Source organism: Fistularia commersonii, chromosome 18, assembly GCF_037954325.1.
Source record: "Fistularia commersonii isolate RoL2024-O1a breed Wild chromosome 18, RoL_Fcom_v1.0, whole genome shotgun sequence".
In the NCBI taxonomy this organism is placed as follows: domain Eukaryota; kingdom Metazoa; phylum Chordata; class Actinopteri; order Syngnathiformes; family Fistulariidae; genus Fistularia; species Fistularia commersonii.
Genome location: NC_141301.1, coordinates 12,142,516 through 12,163,967, shown reverse-complemented (window position 1 = coordinate 12,163,967; position 21,452 = coordinate 12,142,516). Strand labels below are relative to the sequence as shown.

Sequence of the window (21,452 nt, the reverse complement as noted above, 5' to 3'; positions counted from 1 at the left end):
TTTATAATAGAAACAGTCAAGCAAAGCCCCCGCGCCGCACGTACGCACACACACACACATGCGTGCACACACGCACGCACGCACACACACTCGCAAAGGGAGGTCAGATGCTCTCAGTGTTACAAATGAGAACCATAAGTCAGGAAGAACACTGGTCCATATGCTTTCCCCAGAGTGACCTTGTTGCCCCCCTTTACCCCCCCGCCCCCCCGCCCCTCCGTCCCATCCCATAATTGTTCCATCTTCCAAGGAAACTGCGTGGCAACAACTGAAGAAATGTCTCCTTGAGATAATAAGATCAGGGTACCGATAAGAGACGAGTGGAGCAACTATTGGACCAGAAGTGTGTGTGTGTGTGTGTGTGTGTGTCTGTGTGTGTGTGTGTGAGAGAGAGAGAGAGAGAGAGCGGAACCGGAACTGGAAGGTGGTTCTTTTTTTTTAAAATGTCATTTCCGTAGGTCATCTGACCTAAGAGCTCTGAGGCTGCACATCTGCAGCACTGCACAGAGCTGTGTGTGTGGAGGTGTGTGAGTATATGTGTGTGTGCCTGTGTGTGTGCGTGTGTGGGTGGGTGGGGGGGCAAGTGCATCGAGACCTTCTGCAGAGAGTGGCTTATATTTGAACGTGGACAATTTTAGCTGATCCTTGAACACATCATCATGTGGTGACGTCACAGCTGCTGGTCTAAAGTCTCCTTGCTGAAATCTTACATATATATGTGAGTGTGTGTGTGTGTGTGTGTGTGTGATAGATTTAAAGACATATATATATATCCACACACACATACCTACATATCATGTGTGTGTGTGTGTGTGGACAGGCGTGTGTATATGTTTTTATATGTACATATACATATATGTATGTATGTGTGTGTGCGTGTGTGTGTGTGTGTGTGTGTGTGTGTGTGTTAGTGTGTGTGTGCATATGAATGAAACCAATCATCCCAAGCACTGCTGTGATCACCGGCTCCAAAATGATCCAAATGACGCAGAGGGATGTCGTCATCCACCCTCCCCCCCGTTGCCATGACAACCATTGATGTCATCACAGTATACGGTGACCTGAGGAGAATTGGGTTTTGAGAGTGTGATGTTTGGCTTAGAATAATTAAGTAAATTACAAAAAAATAGAAAAAAAAAAAACGCATAATGTCACCCGTCTCTCCGGAGCAGATTCTGCGCTTCATTTCTGCACAAATGTTCAGTCTCTCCAACGCCGGCGCCAAGGCAATGTGACAATGTACATTTAGCTCTTTTTATTTCATATCTGCACCCCCGAGCAGCAGAGAAGGAGGCTCTGTTTCCCTGCCAGGTCTGCGCCGAAAAGGAGGAGCGAAGGCCGAGACCAATTCCACCCGAACTGGGTTTCCGGGCCGGTCTCTCTTCCAGGCGGGTGTTTTTTTTCCCAGCCACCATCATCCAGGCTCGGAGGCACCAACGGCGTCAAACGCACGGTCTGATCCCAGTAAAAGGAGCGAGACCCTGATTTTCATGAACACACACACAAACATGTGTGCTCTCTGCTGGTGTATGCTGGGATTAGTTGTTCTCGGTGTGAGTGGGCCGGTCGGATTGACGCGTCCTCTCTACTTGATTTTCTCTGCACAAGAGGGACAAACACTGCTGACCAGTCAGTTCGCTCTGCTCCTGCAGGTTTTACTCTGTATATTTACTCACCCCGGTATCTGGACGCCGACGACTCGCCTTCACTATCGGCAGATCTCGGCCTTCAGATGGTTTCCAGAAAGACCGACGGGGGAAATTGCAGTTGCGAGCGAGCAGGCGATGTTAGACGGCGGTCAAGAGACGCGGCTCTTATCGCTTCTCATGAATTATTCAGGGTCTCCTCTGGCCTGCTGTTGGAGGAGCTCTCTAAAACCCTGCTCACATTTGGTTAGAGGACACACACACACACACACACACAGGAGGGAGGCTTGTTTGGAGGATGCACCACCCCATACTTGTAAACCAAACTTTCAGGATCAGTCGGTCAGACGGTTTTCAAGCTTTGAGGAACCAGTCGAGTGGCGAGCAATGTCGAACGCCGCCGGGTCACGTGACCTTAAGGTCTGAAAACAAACTTTCCTCCTGCTGCTGCCCGGTGTGACTTTTTGAAGTGCAATAAAAGAAAAAATAAGGCCTCACCGTGCAAATACCTGATTGTTCTGCTCCGACCAGAGTGGATGTATTTACGCCGCAGAAACGCTCGCATTCCTCTGTTAAGTTTATTTATCTTGCTTTATTTCCCCCCCCCAACAGTTGATTTATTACCCTTCCAGGGGTCATAATTCTGATTTTGTACTGAGCTGTTCTTTTCAGTGTTTGAGGATTAAAAGGCTGCACAGTAAGTCACAGATCTCCTAAAAAAAATCCAGGGTTTTAAATCCTAATTTGAGACCTTTGCAGGAACGGTTGAAATAGCGGTCGTCTTGGAGGCAAACATTCCTAAACTCCTCCTCGCCTGCCGTCTTGTTGAGCGAGACGCTGAAGCCCTTGATGCGCAGAGTTCAATGCAAAGAACAATTTCCAGCAAAAGATAATTTTTCTTTTTCTAAACTGCGGTATTTCCTTATTTAGATGCTAGCGATGCCGCTTTCTGTATTATATGAATATTAAAGCCATTATATCACACCAGGTGTTAGCATGTAACTGTTAGCGCTACTGTTTTATTACAATCACACTCTTGTTTTCTATCTCTGTCTGCCGTCTTTCTACCCCGAACGGTCGAGGCAAAAGGCCGCACATATCGATCCGAGTTTCGGCAAAGCAAAAACTTTTCCCCCTTGCAGTCATCAAATTCTTGTTCGGTAGCAATGTTGTGTTTAGACCTGGAAAGTGTCATCAGGCAACGGTGTTGATGTCGTCTTCGGCACCGTGTAAATAAAATCCATCTCCGCTCTTTTGATGCGGGTTCAGGAAAATTCTGCAAATTTTGATTTAATAGAAACTTGGTCATTTTTCTGCCTTTTGAATGGAATTGTGAGAGGATTCTGAAAAGATACCTTCAGTGGCTCGATGCCGCCGGAGGCCACGGGGGGGGGGGGGGGGGGTCAAAGAGCACGTTAACTCAGCAACACACACACACACACACACACACATCTTCAATAAACTTTTTTTTTTTTTTAATCTCAACAGCAAGTTAGCTTATGTGTGGTCAACATCAACGAAGGTAAATAGAAAACTGGATTTCTAACGACAGGCCGATGCTTTTCGTAATTTTTTTTTTTTTTTTTTTCTGTCAGCAGGAGGTGAGATCCTCGACGCTCTTCAAACACGTCCTCGAGAACCCTCGGCGATCCGAGGCCTTGCGCTGGAGGAATATTGCTGTAATACTTTGAGAGGAAAAAAAAAAAAAAAAAAAAAAAAAACAGCGCACACTGATGGGAGCGGCGAGACGAAAGCGCGGCGGCGAGGCGGAGAAGAAGAAGAAGAAGAAGAAGCTCCAAAACTCCACACGGTGGGTTCGTACAGGGAAACTTCTGAGGGGACTTTGGTGTTTTTTTTTTTTTTTTTTTTTTTTTTTTTGTACCTTAGTAAAAACCCCGCTCTACTTACTTTTAGAGGAAAAAGGAGGAACAAAAACCATAACAAAAAAGGTTCAATCAGAAACAATTGTACAGTTCAGAGTCTTAATTTAGACTGAAAGAAGTAAAAGGCACACCGAACACGAGTCAATTTCAAGACAAAATTCAAACCTCCCCCTCCACGAGCCCGCCGGCGTCGACCCTCTCTCTCTCTCTCTGGGATCCAAGTGGTTTAAATCAGTGGTCCCCAAACTACGGCCCGGGGGCCGAATACGGCCCGCCGCCACATTTTACCCGGCCCCTGAAAAATACCAGAGATGCATTGATTTTTTTTTAATTCTGGCCACATAATCATGACTTGTACTGGCATGGAACATAACATTGAATTCCGCCCTTCTGCAGTCTGGGCCTCATCGGAAACACCCCCCTCAAAAAAAAAAAAAATCCTGGACACACCCCTGTCAAATAACACGGAATAATGGGGAAAAGGTTAGGTAAGAGAAAAATAGATTCAGAATGCAGGGTATTTAACTTGATAGGTGTTGGTATGAGTTTGGTTTCATAGCCTGCTTGATTTCTGGTTTTCAGTGAATTTGATATGAGAGCGATGCAAACAGTTGTGTCTACAAGAAAGTTTATCTGTGAAAAACTTCAAAAGAGTAATTTGGTTGTTATTTATTTCATTAACAATGTTATTATTTACTTTCTGATTTTTTTTTTTTTTTCCTGTCAAGATCCCAGAAAGGGTTAATTTTTGGTTCCGTGTGTCTTTCTGGAAAACAATGAATGTTTACCCTCTGCCATCGTCACACTTTTTGTTACAAACCGGCCCGGCCTCCCCGGCCCCTCGTCGGAGAGGGGAAAATTTATTCGTCCCTGGCAGGAAAAAAGTTTGGGGACCCCTGATTTAAAAAGTGTCTGGTCTCTCCTCTGAAAGACGTTGCGTTTCGCGTCCCGTTATTGTCGGGGGGAAGAGGAGAGGAGAAAAGGTGTTTCCTACAGATTAGAGGGGTTCGTTTCATCTGCCAGGAAACGGCAGAGCGATACAAACCTCTCCTCTTCCCCGGTCATCAAAGTGCTCCAGTATTCATATTCCACGCGCCGTCCTGAAGGTATTCCAGCCTCGCGAGGCCTTTCACAATGGGGACGGAACAATCGTCCGAGTATCAAAGGTGAAACCCACCCTCCGGAGCGGCCGCGGCGTAAAAACAGAAGGTGTTTGTCTCTCACTTGGAGTGATTGTGCGACGACGGGTTATTACATCACCGGATAGAACGCGGCGGAAAGTTGCTCCTCATTTTTGTCACTTAATGAGCAACTGCTTTCTTCCATTATCACCCCTCTGAACGGTTATTATAAGATGTTTGAGGTGAATCGCAATGCATTATGTAAAAGCCAACGCCGTCTGAACATAAAGTAGGATTTTTTTTTTTTTTTTTTTTTAATACTTCATGACATTTGACCTGAATTCGTTCCGAGCACGAATAGCTTCAAACAGATTATGTGATTTTGTAATAGTCATTCATTCATTGTCTTTAGCACTCGGGATGTTCTGGAGCCGATCCCGGCTGAGGTTGGCCGAGAGGCTGGACCGCATTCGAGGCAAGATTCACACGAAAAAAATTAACTTTAACTGAACGTCCTGCATGTTTTTGGACAGCGGGAGCAAACCGGCGCAAACGCCAGTACTTCACGCAAAAAGGCTCGAACCGGGGACCTTCTTGCTGTGTGATGCGCCACCTTGCTGCCGTTTCACCATATAAAATGTGAATATACGTATAGAAATGTAGTTTATCACAATGTCAGAACGTGTGGGTTTATTACATGAAGGCCCTGTTGTCTTCTGTTAGTGTTTTTTTTTTTTTTTAAACTGGCGTTTTTGAGGCGAGGGGATCGTCTGTCGTGTGCGAGACGGACGATTTTATGAATGACAAATCGCACATATCGATAAGAAAAAACGAAGAATGGCTATTTTCGCTCCCGATCGCCTCGGATGATCAGATGAGACGATAAAGGAAATGACCCGGCGGGTATTTGGGGTGGATTTTACCTTGAACTCGTGCACGGGGGCGGCGACGTTACACCGTCTAGCGACAATCTCGACTCGGTGACCCGCCAGAAGGGAAGGGCTCCTTCTCTAAAGATCACCAGCTGTTCCGTCAGACACGCCTACGCGCTTTCCAGTGGATCCAACACACGGAGAAAGGAGATCCGGTCTTATTGCTGTCAGTCAAAAAGCGCCGCCAGCAGAATCCGGCCGACCCTCGACGTCACAGAGGAAAACATTCTGTCGTGAAATCTTACGCCGGGGAGAGATTTTCGAGAGGTCACTCCATTATTATAAACAGGATTCACCATTAAAACACCATAAAGGCAACAAAAAAAAAAAGGCGGAGCAGAGAGGATGTAAACCAGAACTAAGCTTTCACCTAAAAGTGTGCACGGAGGGTTAAAAAAAAAAAAAAAAAAAAAAAAAGAAAGAAAGTACAGAGCGGGAGTAGTTTTCAATGGAGATGTCGATAGTGTTTTTTGGTAACGACCGATGAGATGGGACAGAGATGGAAAATCGGAACTGTATGAACACACACACACAGACACACACACACACACACACACACACACACACACACACACACACACAGGCGAGTGAGAGATTATCTCCTGGTTACATCATCGGCTCCTCGGAGGTCCTGAGAACCAATCAGACTTGGCTTTACAGGTGAGGCCTCGACTCATAATCCCTCCGTATCAAGGATTACTATTGCTTCAGTACTGTCACAAAAATAGAATAATACACGGCCTTAACACGGCAACTGCACGACCAAAAAAAAAAAAAAAAAAAAAAAAAAAAAAAAAGACACATGATAATTACATAAGCCCTCATTTATCAGTGCACGGCCCTCGGCTCCGCTGTTTCGGGGAGGCGTCGGGTCGTGTCTCCCGGCGATTGTCATCTCCTGACTGGCTGCGTGGAGCAGAACTGACCCGTGGCGATCAGCTGAGCGGCGGGGAGGCGTCTCAGTAGTGTAGGAAATAATCAGGAATCAGTAGTTACAAAATAAGGAGGAAAAAAAAAAAAAAAAGACAGAGGGGGGTTTCTGCTAAAAGTGGTTAGGTCAATACCGATCATTTTGAATGTTGAGCGTTAGTGAGGTACAAGCGCCGGAGATGACGCTCCCCGGTGCTCGTCGGGACATCGGTTTAGGAAAAGACCTTAAAAGACCGGCGGCAGGGGGTCGCCGTTACATAAAAGCCTGTTAGTGTTGCACAACGTGCACCCGTCGACGCTCCGCTCAGGTTCGATGACACTTTTTAACACTGGGATCGGCGGCGAGGTGTGGTGGTGGTGGGGGTCACTGTGCCGTGATAAATGAGGGCCGCTTTCGTCACGTTGAACTTCTTCTTGTTTTGTTTTTTTTTTTTTTTTCCTTCTGTTTTATTTCGGCGAGTCTGTTTTTCAATGATGTTCCCATATTTTTGTCTTTTTTTTTTTTTTGAACGAAATGCGCCGCCGTCGTGCTTCCCTGGGCCGCCGGCCGGTACGTCGGTTCGCGGCCCCTGACCCTGTTGCGTTTCGGGGGGGTCGGCTCGGAGGACGGCGCCGTCCCGGAGAGCTCGACTCCCCCCCGGAAATGACGCGCTTCGGCCGGGCCGCACCGGCAAAGCCCCCCGTTCGGGCCGCGCGTCGGACCTGTTTCCTCGCTCGGTGCGGCCGAGGAGGACGCGAACGGAGGAGGAGGAGGAGGAAAAGGCGAAAGGGAGGAGCGCTAAGGGAGACTTTTGGTAGAAAAAGTATTGGAGGTTCATCACAACTAAGAAACGTTTGTATCGTTGTACGAAAATCAACACTTTCCCTTTCCCGATGCTACACTTGTTGCCTCCGCTCATCCCCTCCCCGCTCCCTCTGCCCTAAAGCCTGCTTAATACTGCTTCCCGTCCGCCGTGACTTTAGTTGACGAGCACGAAGCCGTGCTGCGAGTCCACGGTCTCCATCATCTCGCTTTCCAAAAAGGAGCTCTGGAGTTCGGGTAGCGTCAGACCGTCTGACGGCCCCGGATTGACCAAAACCTCGGCGGCGGCGGCGGCCTCGGGCTCCCCTGGGGCCGGCGGCGGCAGGAGGCCGAGGTCCAGCGGGAACTCGTACTGCTCGTGGCGAGGGACCTCGGCGGCCACGGCGGTCAGGGCCCGCGGCTCGCAGCCCGAGGGGTAGCCGTAGCCGAGGGCGCCGACGGAGACTTCGTGAGGCTGTTGGTGGTGGAGGTGGTGGTGGTGGAGGTGCGACCCGGGCGGCAGGTGTTGGGCGTAGTGCTGGTGGCTCATGTAGGGGTCATAAACTAAACCCTCCCCCGGCTCCATCAGGGGGCTTAAACTATGGGGGTGGCTGTAGGGCAGTGTCACTTGTTGGCCGCCCTGCTGCGGAGTTTGAGGCTGATGGGCGGCGGACATGGCGGGTCCCTGAGGGGGAGTCTGCGACGCCGCCGGGTCGAGAGCCGCGGCGCCCGTCTGATAGGAGCCTTCGGCGATCTGCATCTGATTGAAGTAAGCCTGGAGCCCCATGCCCTGCGACTGCTGTTGCAGGTACATCCTCTTCTGGTGCAGCCTTCGAAGAGAAGCACAGGTCTCCGTTCGGTCGTGTAAATAAGAAACGGCGATGCCTTTCGGCCGCTACGTTCGGCTCTCTACTTCTACTTTTAAATATGGCCGTCGGTAATAAGATTCAATACATGGAAAGTGTTCCTTTCCCATGGAAAGATTTCTCTTTTGCACAAAACCATGGGTTTCCATTTGAGACTGGAGGTGATTCTGTTTTTCTTACAGTCCCTGTAATGCGGTCCGTCTCTTAAAAAATTACAATCCAAGTGATTATTAGGTTAAATAATGGTAACAAATATCCTGCGGTTAGAAATGTTTTCTAGCCGGAGTCGTAGGTCTCCAGCGGTGAACGGCCCCGGTGGCTTTTACTCCATCGATATTACAAATGAACTGTTGAAAAAAATACAAAACACACCAAATTGTGCTATGGGTGCAGTAATTTCATGGGCTACCTGTGTTCCTGCAGCTGCTGCTCTAAACTTCGAGGAGTCTCCTTACAGAAGAGCTGGCAGCTCGCGGGACTGGTCTGCTGGACACAGTGGAGATTGAGACGAATGACTGCGCTGTGGATAATCGCCATGGCGACCGGCCGCAAACATTGCCATCGTGACAGGACAGATAAACGTTCAATCCGCGAACGATGCCGCCGGGGGCGTTATGCAAAGCGGCTCGATGAGACGTGACGGGCGCGAGCTCGCGGCGAGAACTGGAAGACGGTTGAGTGCGACCGGTGTTAAAAGTGCGTACCTGCAGCCTGTGTGTGAGGTACTGGGTCTCCAGGCTCTGCCTGCGGGACAGCAGAGGCGGCTGGGCTCCGCTCTGGTACAGGGCGAGGCCCTCCTGCTGCTTGGACGCCTCACCCTTCAGAAACAAACACAAGACACGCCGGTTCTTAGAAAAAGCCGGCCACGTATTATGGTCACGCGCACGTCCTGGTAAATGAAGCTATGTCAGGGGGCCGGGGCGCTTCGTCGCGCCGTTTAACGGGATTACCCGTGGCGTGTCCTGCCAAAATGCCTGCGCGGTGACTGATCAGCTAGATGCCTTTCCCTAAATGGCATGTTCCACAGGGATTACACATTAGTTAAATGAGATGAAAGGAAATTAAAAGGACGATAGGGCCCGAGCGTTGTCAAAAGCTGCGTTATTGAATTACGGGAGATCGGACGGAGGGGAAGCAACAAGAACTCGTCCGCTCTCTACAGTTGTTAGTCTCTTCCTCTTCGTTTTTTGATGTTTTTATTTTACAGGAAAGCCTGTTAAAAATGTCCTCAGATGGTTCCCCTGCAGCTGGCCCGCCTGTCTCTAGTGTGTGTGTGTGTGTGTTACTCGGTGTACGTGGGTGCCAGTCTTTGTTTGCAATTTCAGCTCGGACCATTTGAATACGGGTCCCTACTACGGGTAAGTCTAACTGACTTCAACAATGGCTGCATTCACGTTGGCCGGGGCTCCGAGCCCCGAGGGGACGGGAGACAGTAAACAAACCACAGTTGGCCGGCTCTCCTGGGATTATACAACACCCCCCCCCCAATTTAGCAGGCAAAACGAAGCGAGGATGGTTAAGGAAAAACAAAACTGAACTTGAGGGCCGGCGCATCTTTTTTTTTTTTTGAGACCGCGCGCACAGCGACTGACCTCCAGGAGGTTCTGCAAGTGGTGCTCGGGTCCCAGCGGGGCGATGGCGGCTCCTTCCCCAGAGCCCATCTGCTCCACCAGCATCTGAACTTTATTCAGCTCCAGGATGCCTTTCGTCCTCGCCAAGTTCTGCAGATGCTGCCGAAACGCCACCAGACCTGAGCGCGCGAATACAAAAAAAAAAAAAAAAAAAAAGGGGGTCGAGTACGGATTAGAGTTCACAGAATCGGTTCTCGTTTCTTAACAGGATGTCACGAGACGCCGGCTCTTTTCGCGTCGGGACTAAATCCCGGCTGACGTTAGTAAGGCGGTCGACTTGTTAGCGCTTTCCGTTGCCCTACAGACAATGTGACTAGATGTACGTCACCGAGCTGCCGTGAGCGTGTTTGTCTGTGCGCATGTGACGGGGTCTGAGTGTGACTGCGTAAAGCGAGCGGCTCTGATAAGACTCAGCCAGTGGTGACCAGTTACGACTGCGAACGGCTCACCGTGTTGGTGGAAGTTATTTAAAAACCGCAGATGACCGTCTGACGCAAATACGCGCACTGCTTCGATGCTAAAAAAAAAAAAGTGGATGGCGATATTGGAAAAAAAACAAACAAAATAACTAAGATTGCGCTGTAATGTCTGACAGAGAGAAGCCGTGAATATGATGTTTTTTTAAAGGACTGTGACACCAGGAGTGAATGAATGCGAGGGCAAGTCCATGGGAGATCAATCTTGATTTTATTTATTGTTTTTTTTTTTTTTATCGCGGCATTCGAGGCTGGAAAACGCGAGGAGGGATTGACGAACAAGGCAGGTGGCACGCGGAGAAAGGAACGAGCGAAGGGAGAGAGGGGAAGAAGAGCGGATATATGTGGGCTCAAACCTTTGAATCTCTGTGACTCATAATGTGAATCATCGCCGTCATGGTCGGAGAAACGGAGGGTGAGAGACGCTTGCCGAGAGCAGGAAGGCACGGGATAATGTGTGTTAACGGAGGAAGTGGAGAAACAAGAGGGGAAGGGGGGGGGTGTAATAAGGTACTTTATTTCTGGAAGGTATATGAAGGGTGAAAATCCGTGTACATAGAAAGGTGTGAAAGTGCGGCGGCGGCTGTGTTTCTGATTCCAACCGCTTCGGTCCCTTTGGAGGTTTAACCGCGGTTATACTTAATGGGTCCAATTCCATTTGCGGACGTGCTATTTGGCGCTTTACCGTCCTCCGAATCGGTGGAAAATATCTGGAAATGATCTCATGGTTGGGACGTTACAAGCACGTTTCGGCTTGTGTCGATTTCGGACAAATTCACGCACGTTTTGCGTAGAAGAGGAAAAGGGAAAGGGATTAATGCTATAAACACACCCCCTCTTTTCTACCGTATATTTCCATAGTCGGTTGCAACCAAAAGTCCGCTACTTCCACGCCTCGCCGTAAAAACGAAACCTTGCTTCGGTTATAAAAATTCTCGGTAAATATCTGAGCGGCGGAAGACGCAACGCGAGGCGAGACGCCCGGCCCATCGCTGTTGCCTTCACCTCCCTTTAAGAGTTTCTTAATAAAGACATTTTTCCACTTGTGTCTGCGCAGGGGAAGGTAAACCGCTCTTAAGGGTCTTATTTTACTGAATAAGTTTTGGCTGAACTAGACCTGCGATTACACACATTTCTGGCTGTGACATTGAAAAGAAAGTTTGCAATAAATAAACAAACAAACAAACATAAATTCCTTTTAACTACATAAATATAACTGAAGGTTGAAAATAATATATGAAATTAAATTTAAATTAAATTTTATATGCAAATGTATGAAATAATTATCATCAATTCTCCATGCATTGAATAGGCAGGTTAAGATGCTAAATTTTGTTTGCGTTTGTGTTAATGCTTTTCTTTCACTGCGCTCGGCTTCTTCTCGACGCCCATGCGACCGAAGAGGGGTCAAAATCTCTCAAAAATCTCTGTGCTGCGAGGACACACGTATAGAGGAAAGGGGTGTTTCGATAAGACAAAAAGTGAAACAAAACAAAAAGACTCTGACCTTGAGTGAGTGAGGTATCGGAGGCGCGGCGTCCCTCTCTGAAGCTGATGGGGGAACGGTTGTGTGTCTCTCGGTGCTGCGAGGTCAGGGCGGCCATCGCCGGGTTGGCGGGCCGAGCGCTCAAGAAGGACGCGGGGGCGACGCCCGTGGCCGAGCTGTTGGCTGTGACCACCTCACCGAGAGACGGCGGGTCCTCCAGAAGACCCAGGTCGCTGTGCATCGAGCCCATGTCGTAGCTGATGTCAGAGTCGACGCTGCCCATGGACGGGTTGTGACCGAGACCGAACAGTTTACCTGGGGAGCCAGGAAGATAATCTGAATGCATTTTCCGCTTTGAATGAAACCCCCGTGGTCCCGAGGCGTGCGTGGAACCGGCCGCCGTACCTTGGTTCGAGGTCCCCGGCTGATTGGTGACCTCGGAGAGGGTGTGTCGGCGTTGGCCGAAGCGAGCCGTCTGATAGGCCAAAAGCAGGTGGGGCGGATCGTCCTCCGCGTCGGGTTCCTCCGTCTCGATCCCCTCGTCGATCGACGTTTCCATCATGTTGCTAGGAGACGAGGTGGAGGACTTGCGGAGCACGGTGGTGGGAGGGAGGGGATCCAGGAGGCAGCCGTTCACCTTGGAGGCGGATGATGGGAAAAGGGAGAACAAGAGGTATATGTTCAATTTTGACGTGGCAGGAAGTAACCGGAAGCGGTCACGTTCACGCCGCAATGGGAAGAAAAGCGGCCTCCTCGCTGAGAATCAGGGTTCGATTAGTTTCACTCCTCCCCTTTGTTTCCCTTCGACTGATCCCGCTCGGTATCACACCGGGGGAAAAGGGTGCAAATGTGTTCTTGCTTGCGTCTTCATCCGAGACGTCCCTGGGTGTGGATAACAGGAATGCGGAGACGGGAAGCGAGCTTTGATTGAACCCGCTGTGAGTTGTGCGCGCGCGCGCAAACACGCATACTCACACGCCCGTTCGCACATACAGACAAAAATCATTCGCATGAGTCGCTGCGGTAACCGGAAAGCCTGGTGTTGGTCTAGAGAGAGCGACTTTGCCCCGTTTCCCCCCCCCGTCTGCTCTCTCTGGTGTGCAGGGATAGGAATGCTGTTACTCAACAGTCTGACACACATGGAGTCAGATGAAGAAAAAAAAAAAAAAAAAAAAAAACACAGCACAGGTTGTGGAAGGGTCAAATATCAGAAAAGAGTGGTATTTTAAAAAGTAATAAGCAAGGGGCGGCAAGGCACGAAGAGTGAAACCGTTGCCTGATGGGTAGGAAGTCACAGCGGTGAGATGGCTGAAGGAGCCCAGCGGCTTCCTCTTCATGTGTGTTCACACTGCCTCACATTAGGTCACATCGTCATCACAGGACCTCTTACATAACCGGGCTCCATTCACGCAAATAACACACACACACACACACGCACGCACTGTCTCGCTGCCCCTGCTCTTCTTACCGCGGGCGCGCACACAAACGCTGTGCACGCACACACAAAATGCACAGCTCGGTTTTATTAGAGCCTGGAGTAGGGGCGGGATGGAAAATAAATCTTGAGGAATTATAGCGCTTCTAAGTGTGTGTGTATATGTGTGCAAGGGGTCGACAAGTCATACCGCCGGTGTCTGCGTTCTGTAATACTTGGTCGGCTCGACAGCAGGTCAGGTAGAAAAAGTTCATTGGTTGGCACAGAAACAGAGAAGGACTGTGCATGTGTGTGCATGTGTGTGTGTGTGTAAGATGTGTGCAGGACAGGCAGCTGTCCTTACTGAATGCTGGCTGTGAGCTTACATAAGAGAACAAATCAGCTGAGCTCTGGCAGGTCGATGGAGCAAACCCATGCATGTAAACCCCAAAGGAGTCGGACAGCCTGTGATTCACGGCGACCAAAGCTATCAGAGTGAATTATTGTCAAAACTATACCGGGATAATTTTCCAGGCCGTTACCGCGCACGGCGACAAAACACACGACGACGACTTTCGTAAACCAGCTGCAGCTGCGAGCGAGCTGTTGTGTGTGTGTGTGTGTGTGTGTGTGTGTGTGAGGGACACACACACACACACGTGGAAAACAATATATCTTTGTGGCTGAAATGCCAGGCTGGACCTACTTTGGGTGTGTTGACGTCCTCAACCATGAAACTTTGCTCCAGGGGACACGTGGTCTGAGAGAAGGTGAAGGCGTCCGAAGAAGCTTGGGTGAGAGCGGGGGAACGCAACAGGCGGACGCCCTGCGAGAGCAAACCTACTTGGGCTGAACCGCTGGTCGACTGCAGGGGAGGGGGGAGAAAGGAAAAAAAAAAAAAAAAAAGCTGTGTCACAGGTGAAAAAAAAAAAATAGGACATTTCAGAACCATTTTAATCAACAATCTAGATGCTATGACTGGTGACTGTGGGGCCTGCATGTGTATTTCTCTTCTTAGAATTGCTGAGAGTAGGCCATCCGGTTTATATCTTGATCATTCCGTTGATTAATCGAGAAAAAAATGCTTTCCTTGATCAACTGACAAATATGTAGGGTAAATATTTTTAAGGAAAAAAGCAATCTTAAAACTAAGAAATAAGAAGATCAACCAAAAATACAACCAACGATTCGACTATCTTTGACGGTAAGAAACATGAATCTATAAACCTCAGAGCTACCAGGTGCAGCTGAGAGCAACCACAATTTAAGCTTAAAAAAAACACAATTTGACCAAACTTATTTGGAGTTTCGGTAACTCGTGTTACATTAGGTTAGTCTCATTTAAAAGCCTCTATTCACAAACTAACTGTATGATTCCAATGCCAAAATACTCCCCAATACTAACTTATGTAAGTCAAGGATGCTCAGGTCAAATTAGATCAGGTAGGGAAAACAAAATATTTTCATTTTCCTGGACATTTTCCGTTTGCTCTTTTTAAACACATTAAAAAAAATAAAATAAAAAAAACATAAAATGACATTTCCTAAGACACCTGGGAACCATGTTGACGCCCTTGATAACAACCTGTGACAAAGACAAGCGCCGGTGAATTTAATTTCACCATCGGCAATGAGCAGCGGGAAGAAAGCTCGATCCTAGATGATGGTGCGGGAAATGAGAATGGGGCTGCACAATGTCACTGAAGGGAGAAAATGAGCCGAGAAAATGAGCCAATTTGATAAAAAAAAAGAAAAGGAAAATAATGAATAATGTAAATGAGGGCAATGCATTAAGATCAAGGTTGGGTGGAAAAAGAGCAGGTGAAGGCAGAGCCGGGCCGGACCGATGAATGGACGACCCATCTGTTTTGTTTGTTAGTTCTTGGGTGCAGGTGTGAATAACACAGCTTTGATCAGGGGGAGCTGAAATGGTTTTATCCGTACATATTATTCAGAGGCCCTCCGTAATCCCGACGCCCTGAGGTTACCTTGACTACAGTCTGTTCGGCGATGGTGCTGGGCCGCCGCTGACGGGCGTCAAGCCTCTGGTCGACGGGGAAGCTGCAGCGATGGGCCTTGAGCCTCTCAACCAGCAGGTAGTAGATAGCAGCGAAGTGGTTGTAACTTTTGTTCTGTAAAGACTGGAAAAAAAAACAAGACGGCTTTATGCGTAATCAAAACGATTCTTCTGCAGAGTAAGAGAAATGATTCCCCGCTGAAACTGACAGGCAGGAAATAAGATTCCCACTGAATGCGCATGAAATGCGAAGACAGCGCATAGACGTTAAAGACTACAAGTTGCTTGCTTCTTCATCTCGACAAAAACTAATAACTTGAATGAAATTCCTATCCAAACATCTGGGTGTTTAAAACCTCTCGAATATATCCGGTGCTCCAGGAACACAGGATAAAAGCGTCCCGATGGCTGTGTTTCAAGCGGCGCGGACAAGATGTGTGTGTGTGGAAAATAAACCAATCGGTTCTGAACCACGTGATCTTGAAATGAATTGATTATTCAATGAACCACAGCAGAAGTCTTTTTTCCCAAAACAAAATGATATGTAAAAGTAGCTCTAGTTATTTGTGTGCAGTATAGGGAGATTCCATCTGCAGGGGGTGCCATAACATATAATGTCGACTCAAAGCGCTCGGTTTATTCCCTGATTTGTTCGGACCCTCACAGCTCAAGTTATCACCTCTATGGTCTTATGCTGGTCGATCCCGAGGCTGTGCATCAAGCGGAGGACCTGTTCCCTGTACTCCCCGACGCCCGCTTCGCCGTCGGCGGGCACCGGCTGCTGGTACAGGACGGGCCTCTGCACGGGAACGTCCAGGGCCATCCACTTGTGCTCCTTGATCTGGGCCACAGACAGACGCTTCAACGGGTCTAGAACCAACATCCTGCGGATCAGATGCTCACAGTCTGTGGGCAGAGGTGACGGAGAGGGCATTTATTAAGTTTCACGTTCGACACGTTTTCTTTACTTGGCGCCTTTGAAAAGCGTGTCTACGCTCCTTTCTTGTTTCCTTGCCTGCAAATGAGGGCTCCTGACCTCTGCTTAATGGTTAGATGAGTTTGACGTCAGGCGCAGCTGGGTTCTTAACAGGATTACGGCTCCCCTGGCTGTGCCACTTTGGCCTGGCTGCACCCCTACTGGCCGGCATTACATTCCTGTCTACTGCACCTTACCCCGGCTTCTCCGCTCTTAAAATGAAACAGGTGTTTTTTTTTTTTTGTTTTTTTTTTTTTAAAGAAACAACCCCGCAAAGGTTAAACCTTTCAGAATGTTTCTCCGCTCGGAGAGTCGAATTTATGATCGGTTCTACGGCGCACTAAATGGATCGGTTTTCTCAGCCAAAACCTTCCCAGGTACCCGTTTTACGTTTTATTAAAACAGAAATTCAACTCATTAGTTCTTTTGCTCGGGGTCACTCTTCTTCTCTCGCTCAAATAATGTCTTTAACATGGAGAGGAGCTGCCTGCCAAGAGCATGGCTGCACATTTTCCCAGATCTCCTGCTGATCTGCTTTACATCACATAGTCTTTACCCCCCCCCCCCCCCGCCCGCCCTCCCCACCGCCCTTTTTGTGCACCTCAGTCCACATTTACCTCATGCTGCTGGATCTTAGCAGCGCCTACTACAAATACAGTACGGTTCAATTTATCCTGCGCGCGAGTTAGCGGGCTCCGCTCGTCGCTACAGCTGTGTTTATAGCAACAGACAAAGCAGGGCACATTTCTCCCAAACTTTAAGCCGCCGGGGAATACTGCCGGACCGCGCGCGAGGTCCACGCTGCATAGCGGTGGAGCTGGCAGGCTGATTGATTGACACGAGACGGTCTGCCGGGACATTGCAGCGCCATGACTCAACGGGAGAACCATCCAAGTTCACACTTGCGATCTCCCCGCGGTATAATGTTGCATCAAGCGCCCCGGTGAAGGGGAACAGGACTCTGCTGTGAGACCTGACGGATAGGAGAGGTGCTACCCGGTTGTTTTCGAAATGAATTCATTGCAAATTGAATGAACCAACTAAATAAAAATGAACTATTAAAAAAACAACAACAAAAAAAAATATATATATCCAGAAAATGCAGTATGTAGCTTGGTTAGTGATGACAACATGAACATGAGCAAAATCCCACATGTGGCCGCGCATTGGACGGGGTCAGCACACTGTTGTAATTCAAGACAGATGTTTAAAAAAAAAAAAAAAAAAAAAGGGTGAAAAAAGGGGGGATTGTTGCGAAAAAAGGACACAATAGTGTGTTCTCAAATCAAAAGGAAATCAGTTGAGAGCTATCAGATGTGTTTCTATGCACAGAAACATAATCTGCCTTGCTTATCAATTAACAAGTGGATTTTCTAAACATAAATGCGGTTAATAAACGGCACATCCTCAGAAGTAAATATCTCTGAGTTAGCCACAGAGAAGTAATTGAGAGATTGGTCATGCCAGCCTCATCTCTTCACGCAAGTTTCTGTCGAGCAGAATTATAAACAGAGCGACCATTTTCCTTGTGATCGATGGTGTAAATTATTCCTCGGTGTAGCCTTACGGTTAATTTAATTTAATGCTTTTTGGCGCATCTTTGCCAATTGATGTCTGCAAATACGATTAGATGGTCACAAGTAAAAGATACAACTCCAGCTTTCATTTTTTAAGAAAAAAAAAAACAAAACAAAACAACGTTTTACATGTGATTCTGGGCAGGTATATATGAAAATTGTTGTGGGATAAAGGCCAGCAACTACCTGTCGAAGACAGGGAATGAGGGGGGATGGCAAAGTTCAGAGTGATAAGTGGTTGTGGCGAGAGTTAACGGTGCTGGTCTGCCTAGTTGAAGTCCGCCATGGGACCGGGAACAACTGGCGGAAAGAGAAAGCGGCAGACAGCACATTGTGTTCTACGTTCTCCGGTAGATCAAGTCTGGCCTCGGAGCTGACATTACACTCCTACGTACCCACTAATGTGTTAATTGTTTCAAGGTCCAAAACGCAAGAAAAAAAAAAAAAAAAATCTGTTTGACTCTCTCATCAGACCCCCTGAGGAGAAAGCACTGACTGTAGATGAGACGCTGAAAAACAAGAGCAAATGAGGAGAGAGGAAATATCTAGCGGGCAGATAGTTGAACACATGCAGAGTGCCATTAGAGACAGACAAAAAAACAAAACAAAAACAAAACAGCCAAACAAACAGCTGGACAGATAGACAGTCAGACAGACAAGCAGCCGGAAGATTTTTTTTGGCTCTTCACCAGGTTACATAAACAGGTCGAGGTCTCGGAGACCTTTTGCCAACTCGCCCTGCGGTTTGAATACATACTGATATACATAAGTGTGGACACACACCCTGTAAGTGAGGTTGGTATGTGTAGTTAATTAAATGACACACTGAATTGTCACATATGCTAGGATCCGCAGACCAACACTCAGAAATAAGGTTACTCAACAAGGGAATTTGTAATGTCACTTTCGATTCTGCATTCTAGAGCACTTATTTCAGTAAAGGTCACCATCGCTGTTATTCTGGTCAATACCATGGTCATGGCAATTTAACGGGATTACTCACTGACTTTGAAAACATGTTCGGCCTTTTAATTGTGTCTTGCGAGTGAAGTTTTTTTTTTTTTTTTTTTTCCAGCTTTCTTGCAAACCAAAAGCTGTGTATTTGTAGTTGTGGAAAATGCGACGCAATAATCTTCTATCGTCATTTTACTTAAAAAAAAAAAAAAAAAAATTGAAATAAAATCCTTATAACATCCAACTTGTGATGCATAACCTTGAGGAAAGGATCTTGTCTTTTTCTTTTTTTTTTTTTTAATATATATATTTACTTATTTATTACCTTCAGTCATGAAGTAGGGAATGCGGAACCTTCCTTCGAGGACTCTCTGTCGGAGCACAGGCAAAGTGGGTCCGTCGAAGGGTAACGCGCCGCACACGAGCACGTACAGAACCACGCCCATACTCTAGAGGCATTGAAAAGATGTACAGATGAACAGAGCAAGTGGGTAACTGGTTTGTGTTATCTGCATGTAAGGGCTATTACTACCCGAATTCACAAATATAAGGCCCACTCATGCAAGGGTGGGAATCAGTCTGGTATCGAGGACGATCTTAATTTGCCGTATCATCTGCGATTCGGAGGAGTCATTTGAGGACATGACTCCCTTCTGTTTTGTTAAACGATGTGTTATACTACTGGGAGTTTGACATTCTCACGTCTCTTTTAGATCGTGACTGGTTGAAACTTGAGGTGGCACAAAACTGTGATGCAATTCTAAATTTGATAATAAAATGATACGGTTCGTTGGACCGGATTGTCCGTCCTCGCACGTTCACGCATACGAAAAAGTGATGTAAAATACAACGGCGTCTTTGTCTTGGTGACACGAGATGCAGGAGGACAAGGGTTTGTGTCAAGGTTCAATGAATGTCACCGTTGTCGAATCAATTCAACTTCACATACCCAGATGTCTAGTTGCGGACCCTCATACTGCTGGCCTTCGAATACTTCCGGGGCAGCGTAAGGTGGGCTGCCGCACCACGTAGCCAGCGGCTCCCCAGGCTGGAAAAAGTTCCCGAATCCAAAGTCTACATAAGACAAGACAGGAATAAAAGGAGAGTTAATGACGCATCACGGGAAAAGTATCAACCCCAAAATCTATTTGTTCCTTTCACCACATGGGAGTTGAAAGAAGGGGTTTCCCGGATTACTTGTCTCGACAAAACCCGTGATATTTAAAAAAAGATGATATTTCATCACGAGAGACAATCCAGCTCATATTTTAATGCAACGATAGTCATTGTGAACTACTTTGTAGCTCAGGAAAACTATCAACGACCCCCATTCGGACATTTCGTTTACAGTTGCATAATAAAAAGCGGAGGTGAATTAAGGGCAGAGGGAGATGTCACGATATAAATCGTAAAAACTTCCAGGGTCGATCAGCACATTTTGATTCCGTCTTTGGCAACAGACGACTCCGCAAACTTTTGACTGGCACGTTGCTGGTGTCACCGTGGTGTCGGCAGTCTTTGCATAATGCTTAAAGCGGTCCGCATATTTATATGTTGAGCGAATGGGCCTTTGGATGGGGTAACCTCCCCCGGAGACATGAGGTCATTAGTGGCTTTGCCCTGATTGGTTCGCTGCAGATTGACTCAAAGTCAGATAATATCTGCTGTGGAAAAAGACAGCCAAGTCTAATACGCGCTTACACAAACAAAGTTCTGAGGTTCTCGCCCGCCTTCCATGATATCCGATGAAGAAATGCAGTAATAGGCACTGTATCGTACTAAGGCGCCCTCCAATCCCTTGCTGTGTCCACAAATCCATCACTGTTCTGTCAAGTTAATGATTGGTTAATGATTTTCAAGATAAGCATGCAGTTTTAACTTTGATATAACTGCAAAATAGAAATGGATTTTTTTCTCCCTTTCGGTTATAAAACATGGTCAATTTTTGTTTTTTGATCTGCTTTTGGCTGCTGTTGAGGATTTCAAGACATCGCATTGAAACACTTTTCAGCTTTAATGAAGAACTGGTGAATAAAAAAATAAAAAAAATGTTGAAATCAGAAACAGGTGTCGGAGCGACGACAGTGTTTTGTTTATTAAGGGGTTGTCACATCTCAGTGTCGATGGGATCCGACAGCAACAGAAGCAGACAGTCGGTCTTACTTAACCCTCCACCCTCATCCGTTTTCCATAATTTGACACAGTTACATAAACAGAAAAAAAAAAAAATGCACGGCAAAACAAATAACACTGATTAAAAACAAAAACAAAAAAAATCTTGCTTACATAATAGGGTTGAAGGTGATGTGGGTCCACACACGTACGAAAGAGACACAGGGAGACAGATAGTCTTTCTCTTGCGCATGAAACGCACGCACACAATGTGAGAGTGCATGAGACAAAACGTGTAACCGGTCCCTTTCCTGTGATCAGTTCTGCATCAAGACCCCTGACAATGAACAGGGGAAGCTGATCAGCACCACCGTATCACATTTTTGTTTTGGAAAAACACACGTGTTCCTGCAGTCGGAAAGGACAATTCCACTCAACTGCCAACTTGACCGTTTTGATTACAGATAAATAAATACCTCTTGTACAATGGAATTTTACTGAGAGAAGAAATTTGATATTTTCATGCTATTACTTTAACACTCACCTTGTATTACCTGATATAATTGTTTATTAAAATTGATATTATTTGGAAACACCCTAGTGTTAGCAATAGACATATCTGCATGGTACAAAAAAAGATATGAATGCAT

General features: G+C 47.1%; 1 protein-coding gene across 2 annotated transcripts in view; it reads right to left on the bottom strand.

Annotated features, from left to right (window-relative positions):
• Positions 1-4,945: 4,945 nt before the first annotated feature.
• Positions 4,946-21,452, bottom strand: part of sik2b (salt-inducible kinase 2b) — a 45,452-nt gene continuing 28,945 nt past the window's right edge. The window contains exons 6-16 of one of the 2 annotated variants that reach the window (XM_086164021.1): positions 19,640-19,764; positions 19,016-19,139; positions 15,863-16,089; positions 15,155-15,307; positions 13,873-14,031; positions 12,158-12,389; positions 11,774-12,067; positions 9,752-9,909; positions 8,864-8,977; positions 8,569-8,645; positions 4,946-8,123 (exon numbers count right to left, since the gene is read on the bottom strand). In XM_086164021.1, coding sequence (XP_086020147.1) covers positions 7,472-8,123; positions 8,569-8,645; positions 8,864-8,977; positions 9,752-9,909; positions 11,774-12,067; positions 12,158-12,389; positions 13,873-14,031; positions 15,155-15,307; positions 15,863-16,089; positions 19,016-19,139; positions 19,640-19,764 — 2,315 coding nt within the window. In that variant the 3' untranslated portion in view covers positions 4,946-7,471. The remainder of the gene's footprint in view (positions 8,124-8,568; positions 8,646-8,863; positions 8,978-9,751; positions 9,910-11,773; positions 12,068-12,157; positions 12,390-13,872; positions 14,032-15,154; positions 15,308-15,862; positions 16,090-19,015; positions 19,140-19,639; positions 19,765-21,452) is intronic. The other variant, XM_086164022.1, reaches the window with a different exon arrangement.